The 21,477-nt window shown below is 39.2% G+C and overlaps 1 protein-coding gene across 2 annotated transcripts; it reads right to left on the bottom strand.

The window, feature by feature from the left end:
* Positions 1 to 365: 365 nt before the first annotated feature.
* Positions 366 to 21,091, bottom strand: YWHAB (tyrosine 3-monooxygenase/tryptophan 5-monooxygenase activation protein, beta). 2 transcript variants are annotated; one of them, XM_008588978.1, is made up of 6 exons: positions 20,882 to 21,091; positions 7,322 to 7,624; positions 4,748 to 4,871; positions 3,714 to 3,877; positions 2,671 to 2,766; positions 366 to 2,261 (listed from the first exon to the last, which is right to left on the bottom strand). In XM_008588978.1, exons 2-6 carry the CDS (start codon positions 7,619 to 7,621, stop codon positions 2,205 to 2,207), a joined length of 741 nt encoding a protein of 246 aa, XP_008587200.1. In that variant the 5' UTR covers positions 7,622 to 7,624; positions 20,882 to 21,091; the 3' UTR covers positions 366 to 2,204. The 2 variants fall into 2 exon arrangements, with proteins under 2 accessions (XP_008587200.1, XP_008587201.1); XM_008588979.1 differs by lacking the exon at positions 20,882 to 21,091 and adding an exon at positions 20,528 to 20,624.
* Positions 21,092 to 21,477: the final 386 nt, after the last annotated feature.

Here is a 21,477-nt window from a genome sequence, read left to right as displayed (position 1 = left end):
ACACAACCGTAAAGCTTGGTTACTTTTCACTGGCTTGGTTATATCTCGGGGTTAAAAAAAAAAAAAAGGAGTGGGGATGGATCAGGGAAGCTTAAATGCAATGCAAAATAATTCTCCATACCAAATCTTAGAAGCTAACACATGGATGGTTATTGTGAAAGGTAGAGAGGCATCAAGTAATGGATGGAAAGAGGCTGTTTAATTAATGGTAATTTCTTCCCCTTTACAACACCATGACTTCTGGTTCTAAAAGATAAAGTAAAACTTTTTGCCTGTTCTTAAAGAGAGAGCCAAAAATAAGTGTGATCAGAATAGTTAACGAATTCTGATAGTGATAGAGATGGCGGTGACAATTCACAGGCAACTAACTGATAAAAGTTTTTATTTCACTTTTGAATTTTTACACTTTTCCTGATTATTCCATGTAAGGTGAAACTAGAACTGTTTAAAAGACATACACAAATCTAGTACATCAATAACCGGGGATTTTTCTTTTTTGCTATACTATTTTCACAACCACAGGTGTGCTTGCTAGGCAATATAACCATCACAGAAGCAAACGTTAGGCAGGATACTGGTAAAGAAAAACAAAGCAAGAAAGAGCTACCAGATATACAGACAGGCTTGGTTCCACATTCACTACTGCATTTTCAAGCGCCAAGTATTAACCGCACATTTTTTTCAGCTAGAAACAGAGGGATTTTTTTGTTGTTGCTGTTTTCTTTTTTATTTGTTTTAAATCAGTGCATGAATTTTTCTTTTCTCATTTCAGCAGATGGACAAACAGATGGACTCTACAGCTACATGGAATGTTAAAGGTGGAGGGGTGAAACTTTAGACTGGTAGGCCTGGCTATTCTTGATTCTCTCCATTGCAGTGTCCATTGAACTTCCCTGCATTATAGGGTCTTGTTTAAACATGTGTGAGAACTGGGCTGGATGAGTACATTTGGGAGATTTGGTGATAGGTACTAATAAGCATTATCAGGGCTGGCTGCAATACAGGGAGAAATCGTGGATATTTAAAATACTTTTTTGATTCAGATCTTGGTACGACTGAAGAGCAACAACTGTGCTGAGAACTGGAGGAAGACAGAGCTATGGTGCCAGAAGCTCTTCTCAACCAACTATTTAAAGCAAGTCTTGTTCACCAAGTTGTTCACCAATGTCTCTTTAATACTATACCCATATAGTATTAAAAAGAAAAAAAAAAGGAAGAAAGTGGAAGGACAGAAATCTAAAGAAGGAAAAGAAAACCAAAGTCAACAGTCAAAAAGGACAGTGGTAAAGGTGGATTAAATTTCAAAATTTAAAAGGCCCAAGCTAGGAAGAACCCAAAGACTGGGTGAAAGGCAATCTCTACAGAATACTATTCTTAAAGATATTATCCAGGAAACAGATAAGGCCATTCATAAAATACACGGCTTCTTTTGTTCTTTAGTTCAGTGGTTACAAGGAAACAGACTCTACTACAGAAGCACAAGCTACAGATGGTAACACACTGCTGTAGGAAAGAGGGTTTAATCACATGCGTTATATGAGCACTAGACCTTTTTGCGCTGTCATAACCCAGTTATCTGCCACAAAGAATTTCAATGTCAGGCTTCGAGTTTCCTCAGAGGAAGATACTGTGGACATGTGTGGTCATGAACTTTTAAGTGACAATAGCCCAAACTGGTCAAGTGTCTATAAGCCCTGAACAAAAGGCAGAATTACTGTGAATTACCATAAATCTTGAATGCCAAATGATAGGCATCTCACTCCACGTCCCAGTGTCACAATATAATCTCTATAACTTTCTGTACAACTTTACAATGGAATTGTATTTCAGTGACTATTCTGATATCAGATTGAACCTTCAAAAAAGTTACACATAATTCAGGTTTATTTTTTCTACCAGTAAGAGTTCTGCTAAATTACAAAACCCCATAATCACAGTGTTCAGTTTTTAAAAAAATTAAGCACACAGTAATCCTGTCAATGTTAATCAAAATCAAAACTTCAGAATGCCGTGGCATTTATGTGACCAATCTGAGTTTTAGATACAAATACCAGCTGTTTATTCCATGGACCATTTTTGCTAGGCTGAGGCTGTGAAAAATCGAAAGTCAACGTACAATTTTTTTTTTCTTTTTTTTATCGCACAAAGGGATATATGTGGAGGATACAGAGTGATACTGAACAGATCACAAAGCGCGACAGACATTAGTTCTCTCCCTCTCCAGCATCTCCTTCATCCCCCTGGTTTTCTGACGTCCACAGCTGCAAGAGAAAAAAAAAAAAAAGAGCTGTAATCAAAGTAGGGCTACTAAAACTTAGGGAGGTGGTCCAGTCTGTATTATCTTATCTCACTCAACTGTTTGAAATTCTTCCTGTATTACTGCGGACAGTGATAACTACAAAGCCCAAAAGTTTAGCAATCATTTATAATCAATTTAACAGTTAGTTAAATATTTTAACTATATTTAAGAGGGTACAAGTCCCTTCTTGAATCTTGGATAACAGTGAATTATAGGCTGGCTGGTTATTTCAGTCAGTTAGAGCATGGTGCTGGTAACACCAGAGTCCAGGGTTCAATCCCTGTAACCAGGCCAGCTGGAAAAAAAAAAAAGTGAATTATTAAGTAAGTGAATAGAAAAGAGACTATAAATCCTCCAGAAGTAGTACTTACAGTGAGATTGTCCCTAAGTAACTGCATGATCAGGGTGCTATCTTTGTAAGACTCTTCATTCAGTGTATCCAATTCAGCAATCGCTTCATCAAATGCCTAAAACAAAGAACCTTTAGCAAAGAATTCACAAGTTCTCTGGAGTCAGTTTAGCCCAACTTTTTTTCTGCTAATAAGTGAATATAATTTTTCTTCTTGTACAGTACACTTTGGGGAACCTAGGCTATTACTACCTTGTTTGCTAACTGTTTCATAATGAATGTTTATAAAGTACCAACCAACAATGACAAAACAATGACAAAAATTCCTAGATAAGAACTTTGCTGTATTTAATAAGTAAGCAGTATTACTGTTACCCCTAGCACATTCATTCTAGCAAATTCACATAATTTCTTAATTACCAAAGACATCTAGTAATCCCTTTTTTATTACAGATTTAGAAAATAGTAATCCATTTTTTCAAAATAAAAAAAATTTTTTTTTTTACTAAAACTCAAAAGGTCTTGGATACAAGAGATAAAGAACAGTAAAGTTCACACCACTTAATCTGCTCTAAGTGATAAAACTTTGAGAATTCATTTCAGACACCTTTTCTGAATTTTAAAAAAAAAATTTAAATAACAGTGTGCATGTTAAAAGACTCAAAAAATATGGAGAAAAGTCCAAAAGAAGATACGAGGTGATCCAGCACACAAAGAAAATATTATCTGATTTCTTTCATTTACACAGCCATAACCTCAAATCTTGGTACAAGGATGACAATATATAACTAAGATCAAAAGCTTGATGAGACACAACACAACATTCACCTGGAATCTTCTACAACCACCCCCCCCCAAACAAAACAAAAATCAGCAGGAGGTATTGGAAAGGAATCAAAGAGCAACAAGTCTGTATTTATTTCATAAAAGATATACTCCCACTCATACAAAATCTTCAAAAAAGTCCAAGACAATGAAGAGGTTCAGGAATAAAAAGAAGTTATTAGAAAGCACAAGTACTGTTTTACTATCATCAGAACCACACAGAGAGACAATCTTTCTCACCGTTTTTGCCAGGCTGCAGGCCTTTTCAGGAGAGTTTAGAATCTCATAATAAAAGACTGAGAAATTAAGAGCCAGGCCAAGTCGAATTGGATGTGTAGGCTGCATTTCTTTCTTACTAATTTCAAATGCTTCCTGGTAAGCCTGCTGGGAGTTTGAAACAGTGGCTAAAAGAAAGATGAAAAATATTAAAGATTGGGTTCTTTCATAAGTGGCATCACATACTGGTCCACTATCAAATTATTTTACCAAACTGGGCCAGAGCACATAACCTATCAAATGCAATATCAGTATCTTCACCACTCAATTAAACATTTATTAAATGTTTACTCTAAGCCAAATACTATTAATGCTTTTGGGGGGAAACAAACACGATTACGATGAAGTCTACTAAAGCACTTAAGAAATATAGACATAATCCTTTAAACAAGATAAAATGTGGAAAACAATGTGCTCTAGTGGAAAGATCTTGGGCTTTATAGTCAATACACCCAAACTTGAATTCCTAATTCTTATTCACTAGGTATGTGGCTTAGAGAAAGTAAAACTCTCCATGAGCCTTGGTTTCCTTATCAGAAAATTGGCCGGCTGCCACCTAAACTCGTATGGTGGTGTGAGGAATAGATGAGACTCAAAAGTACTTGGTACATAGTAGGCACTTAATAAGGTACAGCTATAATTATCACCATGACAATAATACAGATGTTTTAAAAAATGCATCCCTATGGTTGTTTCACAACATCAAATATTTTAAAGTTTCACATCAAAACAGAAAGCTACCAAATAATCCTCAAGATAAAGATCTCTTCAAATGTACTATACACCAAACTTTTAATGCCTCCATATTTGCCCCTTAGATAAGTTTTGATTTGTCAACCCCCATGACCCTGTTCATTACAATGCTATATAGTCTTTTAAATTCTGAGGACTGTGATGTTAGTGTCTATGGTGAACAGATGAAACAAAACTGTTAAAGTCATTATGAAAGAAGACTGGCTCCACTATTGGTCAAATTTATTTTTAAAAATATTACTTACTTTGCTTATTGTCTCCAGATGCCACCTCAGAAAGATACCTAAAATAATCTCCTTTCATTTTCAAGTAGAACACCTTACTTTCTGGTTGTGTAGCATTGGGAATAAGATATTTGTCCAACAGCTCCTAAAAAATGATTCACATTGTTAAGAATTTACAATTATTTACAAGATCTTAAACCTATGTTTGAAATTAAAGATACACACTACCACTTCTAAATAATTTTTTTGAAGATTTAAAAAAATGTATTTTTCATCCAAGCTTCTAAATGTTGGTTAGCCCAGGTCATAACAGCTGATGTCTGTATTCTTCTGTTAAAAATCACTTTGACCATCCATATGGGGTTAATTAAACTATAGCCGTACAATGGAATGCTATGGAGGCCTTAAAATGATGCTGCAGAACTACACTGATAACATGGAAAAGCTCTCAAAAGAAATCTGAGTGAAAAAAAAGCAGATTATAAATACCACAAAAATCCTATTTTAATATTAAAATATATATATATATATATATGTGTGTGTACTTGCACACAAATACATAGGGGAAAAGCCTGGAAGAATTATGTTAATAATAGTTCTCTGGGTAACAGGATTGGAAGTAATTTTTACTTTCTTATTTATACTTTTCTGCCCTGTCCCCTACCCCGCTTCTGTTTTAAAAACATAAACCTGTATAACTTCTTTTTTTTTTTTTAAAGATGACCGGTAAGGGGATCTTAACCCTTGACTTGGTGTTGTCAGCACCACGCTCAGCCAGTGAGCCAACCGGCCATCCCTCTATGGGATCCGAACCTGCGGCCTTGGTGTTATCAGCACCGCACTCTCCTGAGTGAGCCACGGGCCGGCCCTAAACCTGTATAACTTCTGTTAATTAGAAAAGAAAAAAAAACCTTTCCATTCTGGGAGGAAAAAGGCAATAATAGAGCAAAACTGCCAAGAACTAAGTTTAGAATCAATCTGGCCTGGGTAGAAATCCCTTTTCCGTTGCTTACAAGGGGTCTTCAAAAAGTACATGGAAAGATTCGTATTACCTTGTAATTCTACTTTTCCATGAACTTTTTAGAGTACTCTTGTACTACCTGTTTGCCCTTGGACAAATTACCTAATTACCCTGAGCCTGTTTCCTTGGCTACACAATGGAGGATTACAACAGCCACCTTCTAGTAGTTATGAGGACAAAAGAGCTAACGTACACAAAGCACTTAACATGTCGCCTGGCACGTAGTAAGCGCTCAAAGAATAGCTAATACTATTATTAATAATAAATTCCTTTAAACATTTATGCTTACAACAAAAGTAGTTCTGAAGGAGTCCAAGCTTCGTATACAGAGCAATATTTTCGAAGAGTTGTTTTAGAATGTGGCATCCTGAAAAACTGGTTAAGAGGCAGTAAGTACCATGCTCTTCTTCAAATTCTTTCAGATGCTCTTAAAAGCTGGTCTACATTTCAGGAATTATGGAACTTTCTTGCCCTTGGAATGCATGCCATACTTCATCTGAATACCAGATGGACCTAACATTCAGGAATTAGTGCACCATTAACAAACCCCCAAATTACCAACAGGCAACAAATTTAGCCATGACACTCTTACACCATGAGTCTAATGAAGAGAGAAGCTGAATGCAAAGCTTAGTTATAAGGGGATTTGATCAATCAAAGTGAGAAGATGCAAGGGGCAGTAGTCATTTTAATATTCTTTGCAGACAGACAGGGTGTATATAACTCCTTAAGGGTTAGGAAGGAGGAGTACTGTCTAATGGCTATATTGGTTTTCAAAAGAAAGGTATCATGGACAGTAATTTGGAGAGGCAGCCAGCAGGGGAGGAGGTAGATCCACAAGTGTGAATTCCTTTTCCCTTCAAAGCAGCCCTTACCGTTCATTTTTACCTGATTTGACCTGGAAGAAAAAAAAAGTTCCCAGTGGGCTCAGGATGTGAGGGAAAGACATTATGATCATGATTTGCCCTATGATATGCACCCCTCCCATCCAACCCCACATTGTGGCCAGAGAGAACCAAACAACCATCTGGTTAAGGCTTATGTAAAACACAGGAGAGAACATCCAAACCACTCTGATTTGGCTTTGGAATACATGCTGAACTCAATGGATGTGCCTAACTTTCAGAAAAACAGTTCTTTACACTGTGAAGGAATGACGGGGGAGAGGCTGAAAGGCAGCTCAGCTTTTTGATCCTGCCTCTCCTACTGGAGATGACACTACTCAGACTAATATTTAGAATATTATTATACTATATGTGGCTGCATCTATCTAATATCCTGTCTCTCTGGCCTCAGTTTCTAAAGAAAATATGGAGAGATGTTGACTAAATGTTCCTGTTTTTCACAGTTCTTTTTGATAGGAGAGGAAAATCCCCCAGAAGTGATGAACAACTCTGATCAAGCAAAAGGTAAGAAAAAACACACGATATGCTTAAAAATTAGTTGCAAATGGTTTGCAGCTTTCTAGTCTATCAGACACCTCTTCCTCATAAGCTGTTTGAGTGTTTGTATTTGAACATTAAATTGATACTATTTAGAAATGATTGTTTAAAACAGAAGCACTGGCCTCTTACCAGAACATCATTGCAGATGTCCTGCAATTCCGCCTCTATCTTCTCCCGGTACTCTTTGCCCATCTGCTGCTTCTTCTCATTCCTCTCTGTTTTCTGTTCAATGCTGGAGATGACACGCCAGGAAGAACGACGGGCACCCACCACATTCTTGTAGGCGACAGAGAGCAGATTCCTCTCCTCGTTGGAGAGCTCGTGGCCCTGCTCCGTGACTGCCTTCATGGCTGCGGCCATGTCGTCATAGCGCTCAGCCTGCTCGGCGAGTTTGGCTTTCTGGACCAGCTCACTCTTATCCATGGTCATTCTCTGGAACAAGAGCAGGAGAAAAAGAAAGAGAAAGCAAATGTCAGGCTTGGGGGCAGGAAACGCATGTGTGAATCTTCCTCCAGCCCATCTGGAAAGCAGCATATCTAAATGTGAAACATCTAGTTCCAGATGCCATCCACAATACTGATCGTGTATTAAGCACCTACAGGCTTAGGTATTTCACTAAGCCCTTTTATTATTTTGGTCAGTTGATTTTCCCAACAGTCCCACAGGGTAGGCATGTACACAACAACCCCGTCCCCTTTTTAGAGGTGAAGAAACGGAGGTTCAGAGGCAGCCAGTGATATGCCCAGAGCAACACTGCAGTAAATAGTAGACAGCCAGAACTCAAATTCAAGTGCATCTCGCTCTAGAGCTTTTGTTTTCTTCCACTATCCTAATCCACCTCCCCAACACATGGAAACTGCTTAATAACTATTTCTTTAGAAGTTTATGATAAATATATGTCCTTTACTTCTTTCAATAATTGTCTGGGGTTTTCTGTTGTTTTTTTTTTTTTTTTTTTTTAATGACCTTAGTCCAGGCCCTGTAATACAGGAAGTCTTCTCTTCATTGCCCTGTAAGGAATTGCCTGGTTTTAACCACATCTGTTTTTTCCCATAGTATAGGGAAAAATACTTTAGGCATGATCATTACTTCAATCAATCTTGAAGCAAAAGATGAATTTAAATGATCTATTTGGCAGTACCCATATTAAGCAGTAGGCACCTGAAAAATGGGAGCCATTATTATCATGTCTTCTGCAATTTGCTAACTGTTACAAGGACACACTGCAGAGGAAGAACATAAACAAAGGGCAGGCAGACTTGGGCTCTATCTAGCACTAGCTCTGCTACTTACAAGTGGCATGACCTCTGTTAAATCACTTAACCTGAGAGCTTCAGTTTCCTTACTGGAAAATAATAACACTACCAACTCTCTTCATGGGGCTGTTATGAGGAACAAAGGACCTAATGCATGTGGAGGCACTTTGAAAAGTTCAAAGCATTATTTACAAATACCAGGCACTAATTCTGCATATGGTATAGGTTGTAAGAGACAGGAGTATACAACAAGATGCACAGCAACAGAACTTCAAACCATAACTGAATTCATGTGAACCATCAGTGGGTGCATTTAAAAGTTTTTCTGAAATACACAAAAATCTTAGTGACTTCAGTTTATCATTTATCAAATCCTTTATATACACCAATCAGTGAATACCTCTTAAATTATTCACCTCACCTTAGTCAATTCCCCACTACAATAATCACCATTTATAGAGTGCAGTAATTTTGGGGTGATATATAGCTAAGAAATTATTTACTGAACAATGAGTTAGTTTTATGTACTGTTGGTTTAAATATGAATATATTCATCTGTGCCACACAGTGTAAACCTCTACTCACAAATAACTTTTGCCTCAAAAGTCATTGCTGTATTTCCAAGAGAAAATTTTTACAGGGCCCTATCACATGAAAAATGTTTTATTAGATGGAACACAATGATATAAGATACACTCAAAATCTAGGCAATTCAGTAGTTGATCCTCCAGTTCAAAACTATAATTTTTCTTCTTATCACTTATTATCTAAATTACACTCAAAGCTGTGTCCTATGTAAGGCTCACTAATTGTAAGTTTACACTCAGTGAAGTCTCACCTTGATCCATCTGATATCTTTACTCACAACACTAGAATGAGACTGCAGCAGAGACAGTAATCCTCACACAATATTCCACTTGCTCCCCTCTATTTCCCAGCACTCCCCACCCTCCAGCAGTTAAGAGGGGGTCCTATGGTAGTTCTGTCATTGAAACAAAAACAGAAATGATGCTATTTCCAGGCTGAAACTGTGAAAATGCTATGCGTGGTTCCCCAGGATCTCTTCTCTTACAGCAGCCACCTAGACAACCATGTATTCTAAATGGTACAGTCACAAAACAGTGAATTTCTGTCTGCCTGAGTCTCTCCGTGTCTGTGTGGTACAGAGATTCCTGTAAACCTGCATGGCCATGCAGTGTGCAAAAGAATCTTTCGTTGGGTTAAGCTATTGAGATGTTGGGGCTGTTTGTTACCGCAACACAACCTAGTCTACTCTAATATAAGTATATCAAAAATACTCTGTTTATCATCTTAAAATTAAAAACTCTCTTAGTATGTCTTTCTTAATCATAAAGTCTTTGAGATCAGGACAATATCTCCATCATTAAATAACTTTACTTTACTGTTCCTAGAAGTGCCAAGCACAATAGAAAGAAGCCAACATTCAATGACTTGACGAGCTTCAGAAAATTTCCAGTCTATAGACTAATGCAAAGTTAGAAGTGTATTAGAGGCCCACTTCAAAGTTCATAAATCAGCACCTCTAAACCTCTATCTATGGAAGATTCCAAATAATAAAGTGCTTGCCAAAAGCCAATTAAAAGCTAAGTCATCCTATGCAGTATTACAATAGAGTAACAGAGAAATACAAAGTATTGACATTGCTAAACGATGCCACAAAACTCTTCACCCCTACAAGGCCCCCAAATTAAGTACCACCCCTAGTTCTCTCCTTCCCAAGCATTAAAAATTAAATCACACTTCTTTGAAGAATCCTGACTACTCCCTGGGACCTCCCAAATGTCCACACCCTATTTCCTAAAATAAAATGTGGCCTTTCTGGTTTGGGGCCAACTGTTTCAAGCTTCTTTGGGATCATACAAGAGTTCTTAAGAGACAGCACCATCACAATACAGCCAAGACTGAATGCACGCCTTAAAAAAATCTGTATCCATTTATCTATCTGTTTTAAAACATTTTAATTACGTGCAGTACATACGCACAGTAACAACCTACAACAAACAAAATCCATAGCTAAAAGTCCTGATGCCTACTGCTTACATAACTTTTGACTTATATAACATGGATTTTGAAGTAGCTAGACCAATTTCAACAGGAAATGGATTACACAACACCCAGAAGTTTGGAGAAAGGCAGCAGACAAGGGAAAAATGAAATTGTCCCCATTTCTACATCTATAATAAATCTCCCATCCATATTCTTTCCTTATTCCCACTGCTTTGAGTCTCTCATTATCTCTAGCCCCCTTCACATCTTTGCTATCAGACCCACCTTCTTAAAGCCCTGATCAAGTCACTTCCTGCTCAAAATTTTTTAAAGTTCCCTGCTGCCAACGGGGAACTTTACCAACCTATTTTCCCAGACTTTTCCCACAACATGCCATCTACACAATAAGTACTTCTGCCAAAATGGTATTTTTTAGGGGGCACGGGGGCAGTGCGGGGGTGGCTGGCCAGTAAGGGGATCCGAACCCTTGAGCTTAGTATTGTAACACCACACTCTAACCAACTGACCTAAGCAGCTAGCCCCACAAAACGGTATTCTTACAAAGTGAGCTTTTCTGTCTTTGCTCACTAAGTCACTCCCTCAACCTGGAATGACCTTTCCCATATACTCTGAATACAAAGTTCTTCAGCGCATGGCTCAAATGCCACCCACTCTATGAATCCTTTCTTAAGCTGCTAAGCCTGAACTATGTAATATGACAGCTACACATTTGGCTATTCACTTGAAATTTGGCTAGTGCCACATGTTGAAATCACAATATTTTGGACTATAATGGGTTAAGTTAGAAAATTATTAAAACTAATTTTGCTTTTTTTTAAAAAACTTTTTAAATGTAGCTACTAGAGAAATTTAAATTATATATGGCTTGCATTCTGTTTCTACTGGACAGCACTGCTCTGAGATGAAAATATTCTCACAAAGCATTTCATCTCTACTTGTCTTAATGTCTTATCACATTTCTTCATTACTAAAATTATTTGTATATATCTAAGGCCTTTCCCACCCCATAAGTTCCTTTAGGGTATATTTCCCACAGCATCCTGCACATAACTGGTATGAACAAATATCTGCTGAATGAATGAACAGATCCTGAAATGAAAGAATAAAACTGCAAACATGGTAGAGTTCTCTCTTTTCTCAATTAATTCAAAGCACCTATTCCTCACAAGTACATTAAATCCTCATTACATTTGTACCTCATTCCTTGTACTTCTGCACCCTACTTCCTGCTTTTCCTAAACTACCTTTTAGACATGCCTTCACTCTTACTCAAAACTTTCACAATGCTTCTCTTTTGGCTACTCCATCAAATCTATACTCTACCTGCCTCTCAAAGTCCTTCATAACTTGGTTCCTCCTTACCTGTTAGGCTTTCTCATCCACTGTTCTCCACATTTCCCTTTCTCTGAGCCTGAATACCACTACATGCCCTATAAACACCATGCTCAAACATGCCTAAAACTGCTTTTGTATTTCCTTCATCTAGAATGCTCTCCTATTTACTTCCTGCCTATGTAAACCCTATCCATCCATCTAGGACTAGCAGGCCTTCCCTGGCTGCCCTAGCCCACACTGATCTACCCTGCCTATGACCCCAAATACACCTGTAGCCTATCACACAGTCTAGGGCTTCTTTATGCTATTCTATAGTACAGATGATGAGTACTGTACCATTAACAGTCTCACATGTGTGAAAGCTTCATGTTTTGTTTCCCAATCAATGCCTAAAACCATGCTAAGTACAAAACTAATGTTCAAATAAATATCTGTTAAGTTTCTCAACAAATCATTACTGGGAGAGCACAAAGAACACAGGCTACCTATATGTGGTATGGCAGAAAGGCAACAGGACTATGTGTAAGAGTGCATTCTGCCACTACATAGCCATGTCAGCTTGTTAAATTTCAGTCTTCCAATCTATAAAATGAAGATAACAGATCTACCTCAGAAGTTGCTATGAAGGGGCCGGCCCGGTGGCACACTGGATAGTGCGCCGCTTGGGAAGCGCGGTGGCGCTCCCGCCCGAGGGTTCGGATCCCACATACAGACCGGTTCCCACTCACTGGCTGAGCGAGGTGCGGGGGCAACGCCGAGGGTTGCGATCCCGTTGCCGGTCCCGGTCCGGTACGGGGGCAACACTGAGGGTTGCGATCCGTTGCCGGACATGGAAAAAAGAAAAAAAAAAAAAAAAAGAAGTTGCTATGAAGAGGGGCAGGAAATTAAAGAATAGTAAATGTAGAAATGCACAGTGCAAAAACAAATTTGAAGTCCTATTACTACACTCATAGTACCTACAATTACTTTTTTAGCCCACAAAATGTGAGCTTGGATTTTTTTAGTACACAACCCCATGAGAAGGAAAAGAGAAAGTAAAGGTTAATCTTGCACAGAAAGTGAATGTCAACATTCCTAGATAAGACTTCATTCTCAATATCCTCAAAGTGGATAGACATATTAACTGTAACTGACTTTTATTCATTAATCCTTAACTGGATTTTCTAGAGATAACAAGTAGAGATGGTTTATAATCATGACCTAGTTTTCTTCTGAGACTCTGAATGAAGTTCCCACCATGAAAAATATCAGCAAGAGAGCCTTTATTTGACTCCTAAAAAGTTTCTAAGATTTCAGTCTCATCATTGGGCCTGGGCATCAACACAGCAGACAAGATCCCAGAACAAACTCATTAGAGTCTGCAGGGGGCCTAACCCTGCAGAAAGCCAAGAGATCTTCCCCGTGCCGCACATTTTTCAGAAAGACACTGACATGCTTGAAAATAGGAGTTCTGGTGCACAGCCACATGATGATGATGGGTGTCAATCTGTTGTAAGCCACTGGGTGCAGCAAGTCAGTGGACCGGGAAGATTTGCTGGAAAAAGCAGCAACAGCTTAGTGAAAAACTGAAAATAATCTAAATATCCAACAATAGGGGAATGATTTTATAAAAAAGAGAGAGAGATGGTACAAGATTTCATGGCCACCAAAAGAAAAGATTTAATGTCATGGAAATATTTATTTAAGAGCTATGGCGGGGGAATGGGGGAGGAAGTTGCACAACAGTATTTCATTTTCGTAAAACATCCCCTAAAGAACATATAAACAAAAAGGTTAACACTAAACGGGTAAAGTGGTTATCTCTCCAGTGTATTTCTGGGTGATTACATTATTATAATCCTAATTTTCTTATCTTTTGCTTATTTTTTTGAATTTTCTTCAAGTATATATTACTTTTTAAAAATGTTTTGTGTTTTTATGAGAAAAAAAGGTTTTTAAGAAGAGAAGCCACTGGTGCAGGTGAACAGAAAGTTATGAAAAATAATTCTAAAGGAGCCCACAAATAATAGGATTTCCTTCAAATAAATGAAACCCTAAAGCAAACAATAAATGCTGAAACAAGAGTACCTATGAACCAACCGAGTCTCCCTATCTCCATTCTCTGCCTAATGAACATTTTTCTAGTCAGTGTCAAAATTTTGGGAAGTCATTCCATTTTCCAGTGGCCAGAACAGACATACAAGGATAAGGACAAAAATGACTATCGGTCTGGCCAGTTAGCTCAGGTGGTTAAGAGCTCGGTGTTACAACACTAAGGTCAAGGGTTTGGATCTGTGTACCAGCCAGCCATGAAGCATACAAAAAAAATGACTATTACTAATCCATATTTTTTTAAAAAGGGGGGTACACTGCAAAGGAAGAGTTGAAAATGACAGCTGTGGCCTTTAGAGGCATCAACTTTCAGCTATGATTGTTTCCAAGGAAAAGAACATACTCAATTCTAAAATAATAAGCTTTAATTGAGTTTAATAATGTTAGAAATTCAAAATGAGGATTCCATTATTTATCATATGTCAGGAATTACCCAAGCTCTATATAAAACATATGGTGGGATCTGTTTTTAGGAAAGCCGTACATACAACAAATCTGGGCTTCTAAAGAGAAGTTAAGGTTTTCTCCACATTTCCCTATTATAACTTCTCTGAATCTCAGTTTCCTCAGTGTTAAAAGGAGACATTAATAGCCATCAAGTATGATAATGTACACAAAATGCTTATATAATGCTGGTCAGAATAAAGGCTCATAGGCAAATATTCCTACTCTTAAGCTATTTCACAAAAATGTAATACATATAACCAACCTAATGTGTGTTGAAATAACTGCAAAATGAAAAAAATATTAGTATTTCCAAGAACTCTTTGGATTATTCACTGAGAGGAGTTCAAAAGAAATATAAGAAGTGTGGTCCTCCTCTGAGAGAGCAAAACGTTAATGGTAGGAACATAAAAAAGCAGTACATATTTAATTCCAGCAAACAGCTAGTGTTAGCAGGAAGAGCCATAGTTAGAAAGTGAATGGGTCCTGATTCATTTTATGTGATAGCAGGGCTCCCTCTGTATAGGGAGAAAAAGGGAACTCCGGGTGGTAACAGGAACAACAGCTATCTGAATGAAGTGTATATTTTATCAATCCAGACAGAAGATACTGACAGGAACACCTTAAAAATCTAGGCTCAAATTGACTACAAATTCTGAATAGCATTCATAGATGTACCATTCCAGATAGAACATCCACAGCACCATAAAGTAGAAGTTACAGTTTTGGAGTCACTCTGCTGAAGGAAAAACAGATGCCAAGCTACTGCAGGAGGGACTGAGAAAGTCAGTGGGACCAGGTGGTTAGTGGGTGTTATCCAGAAAAAGTTAAGTACTCCTGGCTCTCAAAGAAAACTACTCACTGAAAAACACCCACTCTAAAAATGTCTGTGTGCCATTCTACACACAGAATTTAGAGTTCTGTAATAAATTTAATCTCATTCAAACATTTGCAGGTTCTTTGTTAGAAAACGAGACACTGCATATCTGAAATGCAAAGTCATAAGCACTACTGTCCACTCAACACTGAATTGTGGAGGGAAACTGTACCTCTATTTCAAAATCCCTTCCTTCTTTCACATCTGTTGTTGAATAACATTGCTAATTACATCCAATTAGCCAAGATTTAATTTAAAACAGTACAGTGTTAAATGATATGCCCAAGATCACACAATGTGAATCAACAGCAGATATAACAATAAATTGCTCTCTTGGCTTTAAGTGATCAATCCAAGAAGACAATATGCTAATTCAGATCAATAAAGACAGCCCAGTTTGTTCACCTTCTGAATAGGTTTTAAAAGTTTTGGCTCCACCAACATCATGAAGCCACCCAGTCCAACTTACCAGTACAACACACCAACTCCATAGGTTACCTGACCTCTGTGCGACTCATCCATAAGATAGGCAAGTCTACTTAATAAGGTTCTTATAAGGAGTAAATTTGTTCATGATACAAAACATTTAGCACAGTCTCTGCATGTCTTAAGGACTCAAACAAATGGTAACCACTGTATATTCCACACAAAAATTAACAAACAAATGGCCAGCCTGTGAAGGGACACTTACTAGGAATCTCATTTCTTTTAAATCTAGACTGCTTTCTTTTAAGACTTTTAGTTGGTAAGAACACAGCCTTGTAACACCAAGGTCAAGGGTTTCGATCCCCATACCAGCCAGCCAACAACAACAAAAAATAAAGACTTTTAAAAGAAAGGCATATGTTAATTTAACTATGCCTATTTCTAAAACAGCACTTAGCACAGTTCACTGTAAAGGTCTTCGTTGGCTCTCACTCTAGATTGTGAGGTTAAAGTAGGAATCTAGACTTTCATCTTTGGACACCTACTGTGTAGCACAATGCCTATACCACAATGAATAAAACTACCTAATCAATTGATGAATTTTTTAATAGTGAACAAGCTGTTATTTCCTGTGTGGACAGAGGTACGTAGACCACTTCTGACCTATAAAATAGACTACTTTTTGAAAAGAGCCATCTCAGCTCTAATCAGGAGTCAAGAATATGCTTTTTGACTAATATTTTTCAGCTACTACATTATAATCTATAGATTCAAACTGAGTTTCAACAAGCCCTTGGAATATTCTCTGTCCATCTCTACCATTCAAAAGTCCAATCAATTAGCTATACAAAAACCCAAACCAGATAACTTGTTTAGTAAATAACCAACATTTATGGTCTGCCTAGATGTGCAGAGCACTTAGAGATTTACATCAACTCATTTAATCCTAAATATCATATGAGGTAGGAGACACTGCCCCCTTTTATACATGTAAAGAGTAACTTGCTCAGGGTCACACAGCTATATATGGCAGGGCTAGGATCTAAACCAACATTAATTTTAAAATTAATGCTCTTTCCTTGATGCAGTACTATCTCCTAAAGACCAATTCTAATTCCCAATGCTTACTTAAGAAAGAGAATTGTCAATTTTTTGAAGACCCATACAAGGTTATTACAGTGAGGCTTTAGCAGTGGCTTTATTAAGCTAATGTATCTAGCTTTAAAAATCAAAATTAAGTTAAAAAGTAAAAACAGCATAAGCCAAAAACTCATCAAACTGTCAAACAAATTGTCTGGTAAGACTCTCATCTAAGGACAAACAATAACAATGAACAGGGCTCACATCTACTTAATTGTAGCCTCAACCTCTGTCCTGTTCAAGGCCATTCAGAAATAACTTTTCTTGTTGGGTCTCTTAGGGAAAACAATAAAAGAAACTAACCAGTACAGGGAAAAACTTACATAACAAAGAACTGCCCAGAATTTAAAAAGAAAAAAAAGGCAACTAACCTACAATCTGCTGGGAATGACTTGTTCTCTTGAGGCCATCAACCATGCTCATCTCATTACAAGTATGAAGAACACATAACTATGCCTCTATCAGAAGATTTCAGTAGAGAAAGCAGTAACATGATTGCCTTTCAGCACACATATCAGAAAATAGAAAGTACTTTTAGACTATTTTTTCTCTTTAAATATTCCCTTTAGAAAAATTCCCTCGGAATCCAGCTCCAACTGTTAGTTTCTTCATCATGACATACAGATGATATTCATGTAGAGAACAAGATGGTTCTCAAGCTTAAAAGTTGCTATTACAGAACTATAATTTCTTGCCCCCTAACTAGTGTTAACTAGCATCTCTCTCTAGAAAAATATAGGAACCCAAAAACTTAAAATTCCCTTTATAAGGAAATTTTAGTTCATTCTCTAAGGTATCCTCATTAAAAGAAAAACTGCTTAGTTTGATGCCACTGAAAGAGCAAGTAGAATAACAGGATGTTATAATTTACAATTTTTTCTCTCTACTTATGTAGATATATTGCCTAATCTCCTCCTCCTAAAGAAAATATGGAAAATCTAAAAATCTACAGAAAAAGAAGTATGATTAACAAAAATTAATGACGGTCATGACCAAATTCTATTAGATGATGAATCTAGGATTATGTGCCACAAAGTAACTGATGAACTTTCTCCCTAGTATGAAGCAAGTACTAGAAAAACTGGATTTTTTTTACAGGCTTCCTGATGCACACCAGCAGCACCATCCCTACAGGCCAGGACAGATATATTCCCCCCCAATAAATTACATTATATCTATCTTCAAAAATAGCTAAAATTCCTGTTGAAACACATTTATTTTAATAGGATATGGGTAAAGAAAAATTAAGAACTAAATTGTAGGGCTGGCCTGTTAGCTCAGTTGGTTAGAGCATGGTGCTGATAACACCAAGGTCTGGGGTGTGACCCCTGTACCAGCTGCCCCCCCCCCAAAAAAACTAAATGGTGTTCACGTAAAAGATACACGAATTGTGTTGTTTTACCACAAATAGAAATCTGTATCATTCCTTCACCTGGGTTTGATTCCTGGTTCCATCACTTTTTGCTCTCCATGTGTAGGTGTCTCTCCTTGGAAAAATTACTCTTCTCTGTGCCTCTGTTTTGCCATCTGTAAAATGGGGCTAACAGTACTTACCTCTCATTGGTTGTTGAGGTAAAATATGTAAAATGCTTAGAAAAAAGCCTGGCACACAGTAAGTGTTGTAAGTAGTAGCTATTATTACTATTATAGACTAATTGTTTGATGCTGCTACCACATCAGCTGGTGAATAAATCACAAATGAATGGACTCTATATATCTGTCTACGCTATATATTACATATATGCTATGTCTAATCTATGTATGTGTATATTCATGCATACAGTCAAAAACATTTATTAAACACCTCTCATATCCCAGATGCTTATTTTAATTATTGCTTTTGTCACACCAACACATCAAAGACTGCATTACCACTTGCACTGTACAGATAAGAAAATGACTCAGAAAAACTGGATATGCTATATGCAAAATAAAGTTCTATAACAATACATCATTTTTTTGAAAGCAACATGTGTACAAAGCAGGACTGGGTCTCTTCAGAATGTAATTGGATTAAAAAAAAAAAAAGGAAACCATTAATAGTGAACTCTGTGATTAAAAAACAAAACCCAAAGCTGTGTTTAACAATTTACAGTTTGTAAGAGGACCTCATGACAACTCTGGAGACAGGGAAACTAAGAACCAGAGATTGATTAACATACTGAGGACCACACAGCTATAAAGTACTGCAGGCGAGATCTGAATCAAATTTACTTGATTCCAAGTCCAGTGCTCTTTCTGTTTCTGTATCCACAGACAAATGGGCAAAATGCACTCTTTGCAGTAGCCCAAATCTCTGGAGACTTTACCTGAGGAACTGTCATCATAGGAATTTGCTCAGCTTGGTTTTAAAGACGTTGCCTCCCTGATCTGTAGACCTCCAATTCTAAAATGGCTTCAACATAACACAAGCACTGCATGATGGGAAACGTACAGATTATAGGGTAGAAGCCATAACCCTGACAGTCCATAAATATTTGCTACTGATGAATGAGGATACTCAACCTAAAACTAGGTGTGTGGTCCAAGCCAAATCACCTCATTTCTCATAAAGACTTCATCTGTAAGATAGGTGAATGGTTTCTCATCTCATTGAGGGAGAGGCTAGGAAAGTAATTCGGCAGTTGCTACTGGATTATTAGTCTTCCATTTTGAAGGCCAGGCTTAAAATCCTAACCTGGGCTCAGTAAAATTATCAGTTTTTACATTCACCACGCTGTGTGCTGCTAAGAACATGGATCCAAGAAAAATGAGAGCTCAGACAACTAAGATGTCCCTAAGTAAGAAACGAGAAGCAGTCAAGAAGAAATTCACTAAGAATCGAGTAATATTTATCCATACATATTTTCAACAGGAAAATGCAAAAAGCTGAGTAGCCACGTCCAGTTCTATACACTGCATATGTGTGTGGTTTCACACGAACAGATGAAACAATGAGAAATGAAGACAATTTTCATATCCTTGTAAGTGCTTCACCTTTCTGTTTTGGCTCCTGTGGCCAGCTGATTTTAAATGTTCATAACATCTTGCCAAATTCCATCTCCCACACAGGGCAAGTAAAATCAGAGCCTGATGCTATCTAGCCTTACCAAAGAGAAATGCAGTGAAGGCAAAGACAAGAGACATGCATTTTTACAGAAAGGTTGGCAAATTGTCTTACCAATGCTGCCACCTTTGAAAACCACATTACATGCGAGTTCTCCATTTGCAATAGACAAAGATATACTTATCTTCTGAAGAAAAGGGGTCCAAATTGCTCCCACCCTTTCCCCACCAGCAGGGAGGTCAACAGGCAAATTTCAGACCAAATAACGTGCCAACACACAGTATGGGGGAATTTGGGGCGAGGACACAAAAGATTCTGGCATTAGACGACGGTAAATTTCGTCGGAAAATATTCCGATTCTCAGCCTCTGATAGTTTCTTCCTGGGGATCCGACCTCAGTAACCGGTTTCAACAAATGAATTTTCTTAATTCGAGCCTCAACCCTGTTCTTCCTAGGAAATCTCAGGTCCTGCCAGGCTCCATAACCAGTGGACGATGATGAAATGGCTTTACTGCAAAGTGGGAGGGGGTATACCCCCTGCTGTCTCCCAAGGTTAGACCCCCTTACTCATCCAGGGGGAGTCAAGCAAGGGCACAGAGCTCGAAAACTAAGCTTCATTCGTTAAATTTTAATTTTTAGAAACCGGAAAGCACGGAGTAGGGGTGACAGGGCTGAAAGGGACGGTCCTCACCGACCAAGGCGCAGGGAGGAGCCGTGCGGGGATCGGAATCAGGTAGTGAGAGAGGGTCCGGGGTCCACAGATCGACCGTCCTTTTGGGCGCGGTATGGAGCCGCACCCTGCCCTGAGATCAGGGCCGCAGGCAGCGAGGGAGGCCCGGGCCTCGCCCGGAGGCGAAAGGCCCGGCCCCGGAAACAGGGAGGGGCCGCGGCAATGCTGGGCCCGCGCCGCAGGCGGCCGCGCGGGCCGAGAATATGCGCCTCTACCCTGGCACCCACCCGCGGGGCCACCGTAGTCGCCACCGCCGCAGAGGGGCTTCGAACTTGGGCCCCCGGGGGCCCCCGGCGGGCCCCGCGCCGCACTCACCGTGGGAGGGCTGCAGGGGGCAAAGATGCTTCCGAGCGAAGCTCCAAGCGCGGCGACCGCTTCCTTCCCAAGCCCACTCTTCAGGCGGCAGCGGCGGCGGCTGCAGTGGCGGCTGCAGTGGCGGCGGTGGCGACAGCTACCCCGGCTCCAGAATCGGCGGCGGCGGTGGCGGCAGCTCCACTTCCGCTCCGGACACCACTTCCGCTCCGGCTCAAGCCCCGCCCCATTCCCTGCTGCGCCCGGCGCCGTCTCCTCATTGGGCAAGAGGGGCACGGGGTTTCCCCGGCCGCCAGAGAGGGGCGCTGACGGGAGGGAGGAGGGAGAGCGAAAGACCTGGATGCGGCGGACTGGGGAGGGACCGTGGAGGAGGCGGGCGATGCGAAATGGGAGGAAATGGGGCGGGGGAGCGGGAATAAGAGTGGGAGGAGAGAGGGCGGGGCTGGGGTCGGGGCGGTGGTCAAGAAATGAGATGTGCGGGAACTGGAGGACTGGGAGAGGGGTTTGGGGTGGGATGGAACGTGGGCCTGAGGGGCCGGGTTCCCGCGCTGCCTAGGCGAGGGTCATCGGTTTCCATCCCACCCCACCCCGAGAGTAAC

Source organism: Galeopterus variegatus, unplaced genomic scaffold, assembly GCF_000696425.1.
Source record: "Galeopterus variegatus unplaced genomic scaffold, G_variegatus-3.0.2 Scaffold5139, whole genome shotgun sequence".
Classification (NCBI taxonomy): Eukaryota; Metazoa; Chordata; class Mammalia; order Dermoptera; family Cynocephalidae; genus Galeopterus; species Galeopterus variegatus.
Note: the sequence above shows the minus strand (reverse complement) of the source record. Positions and strands in the feature narration are given on the sequence as shown.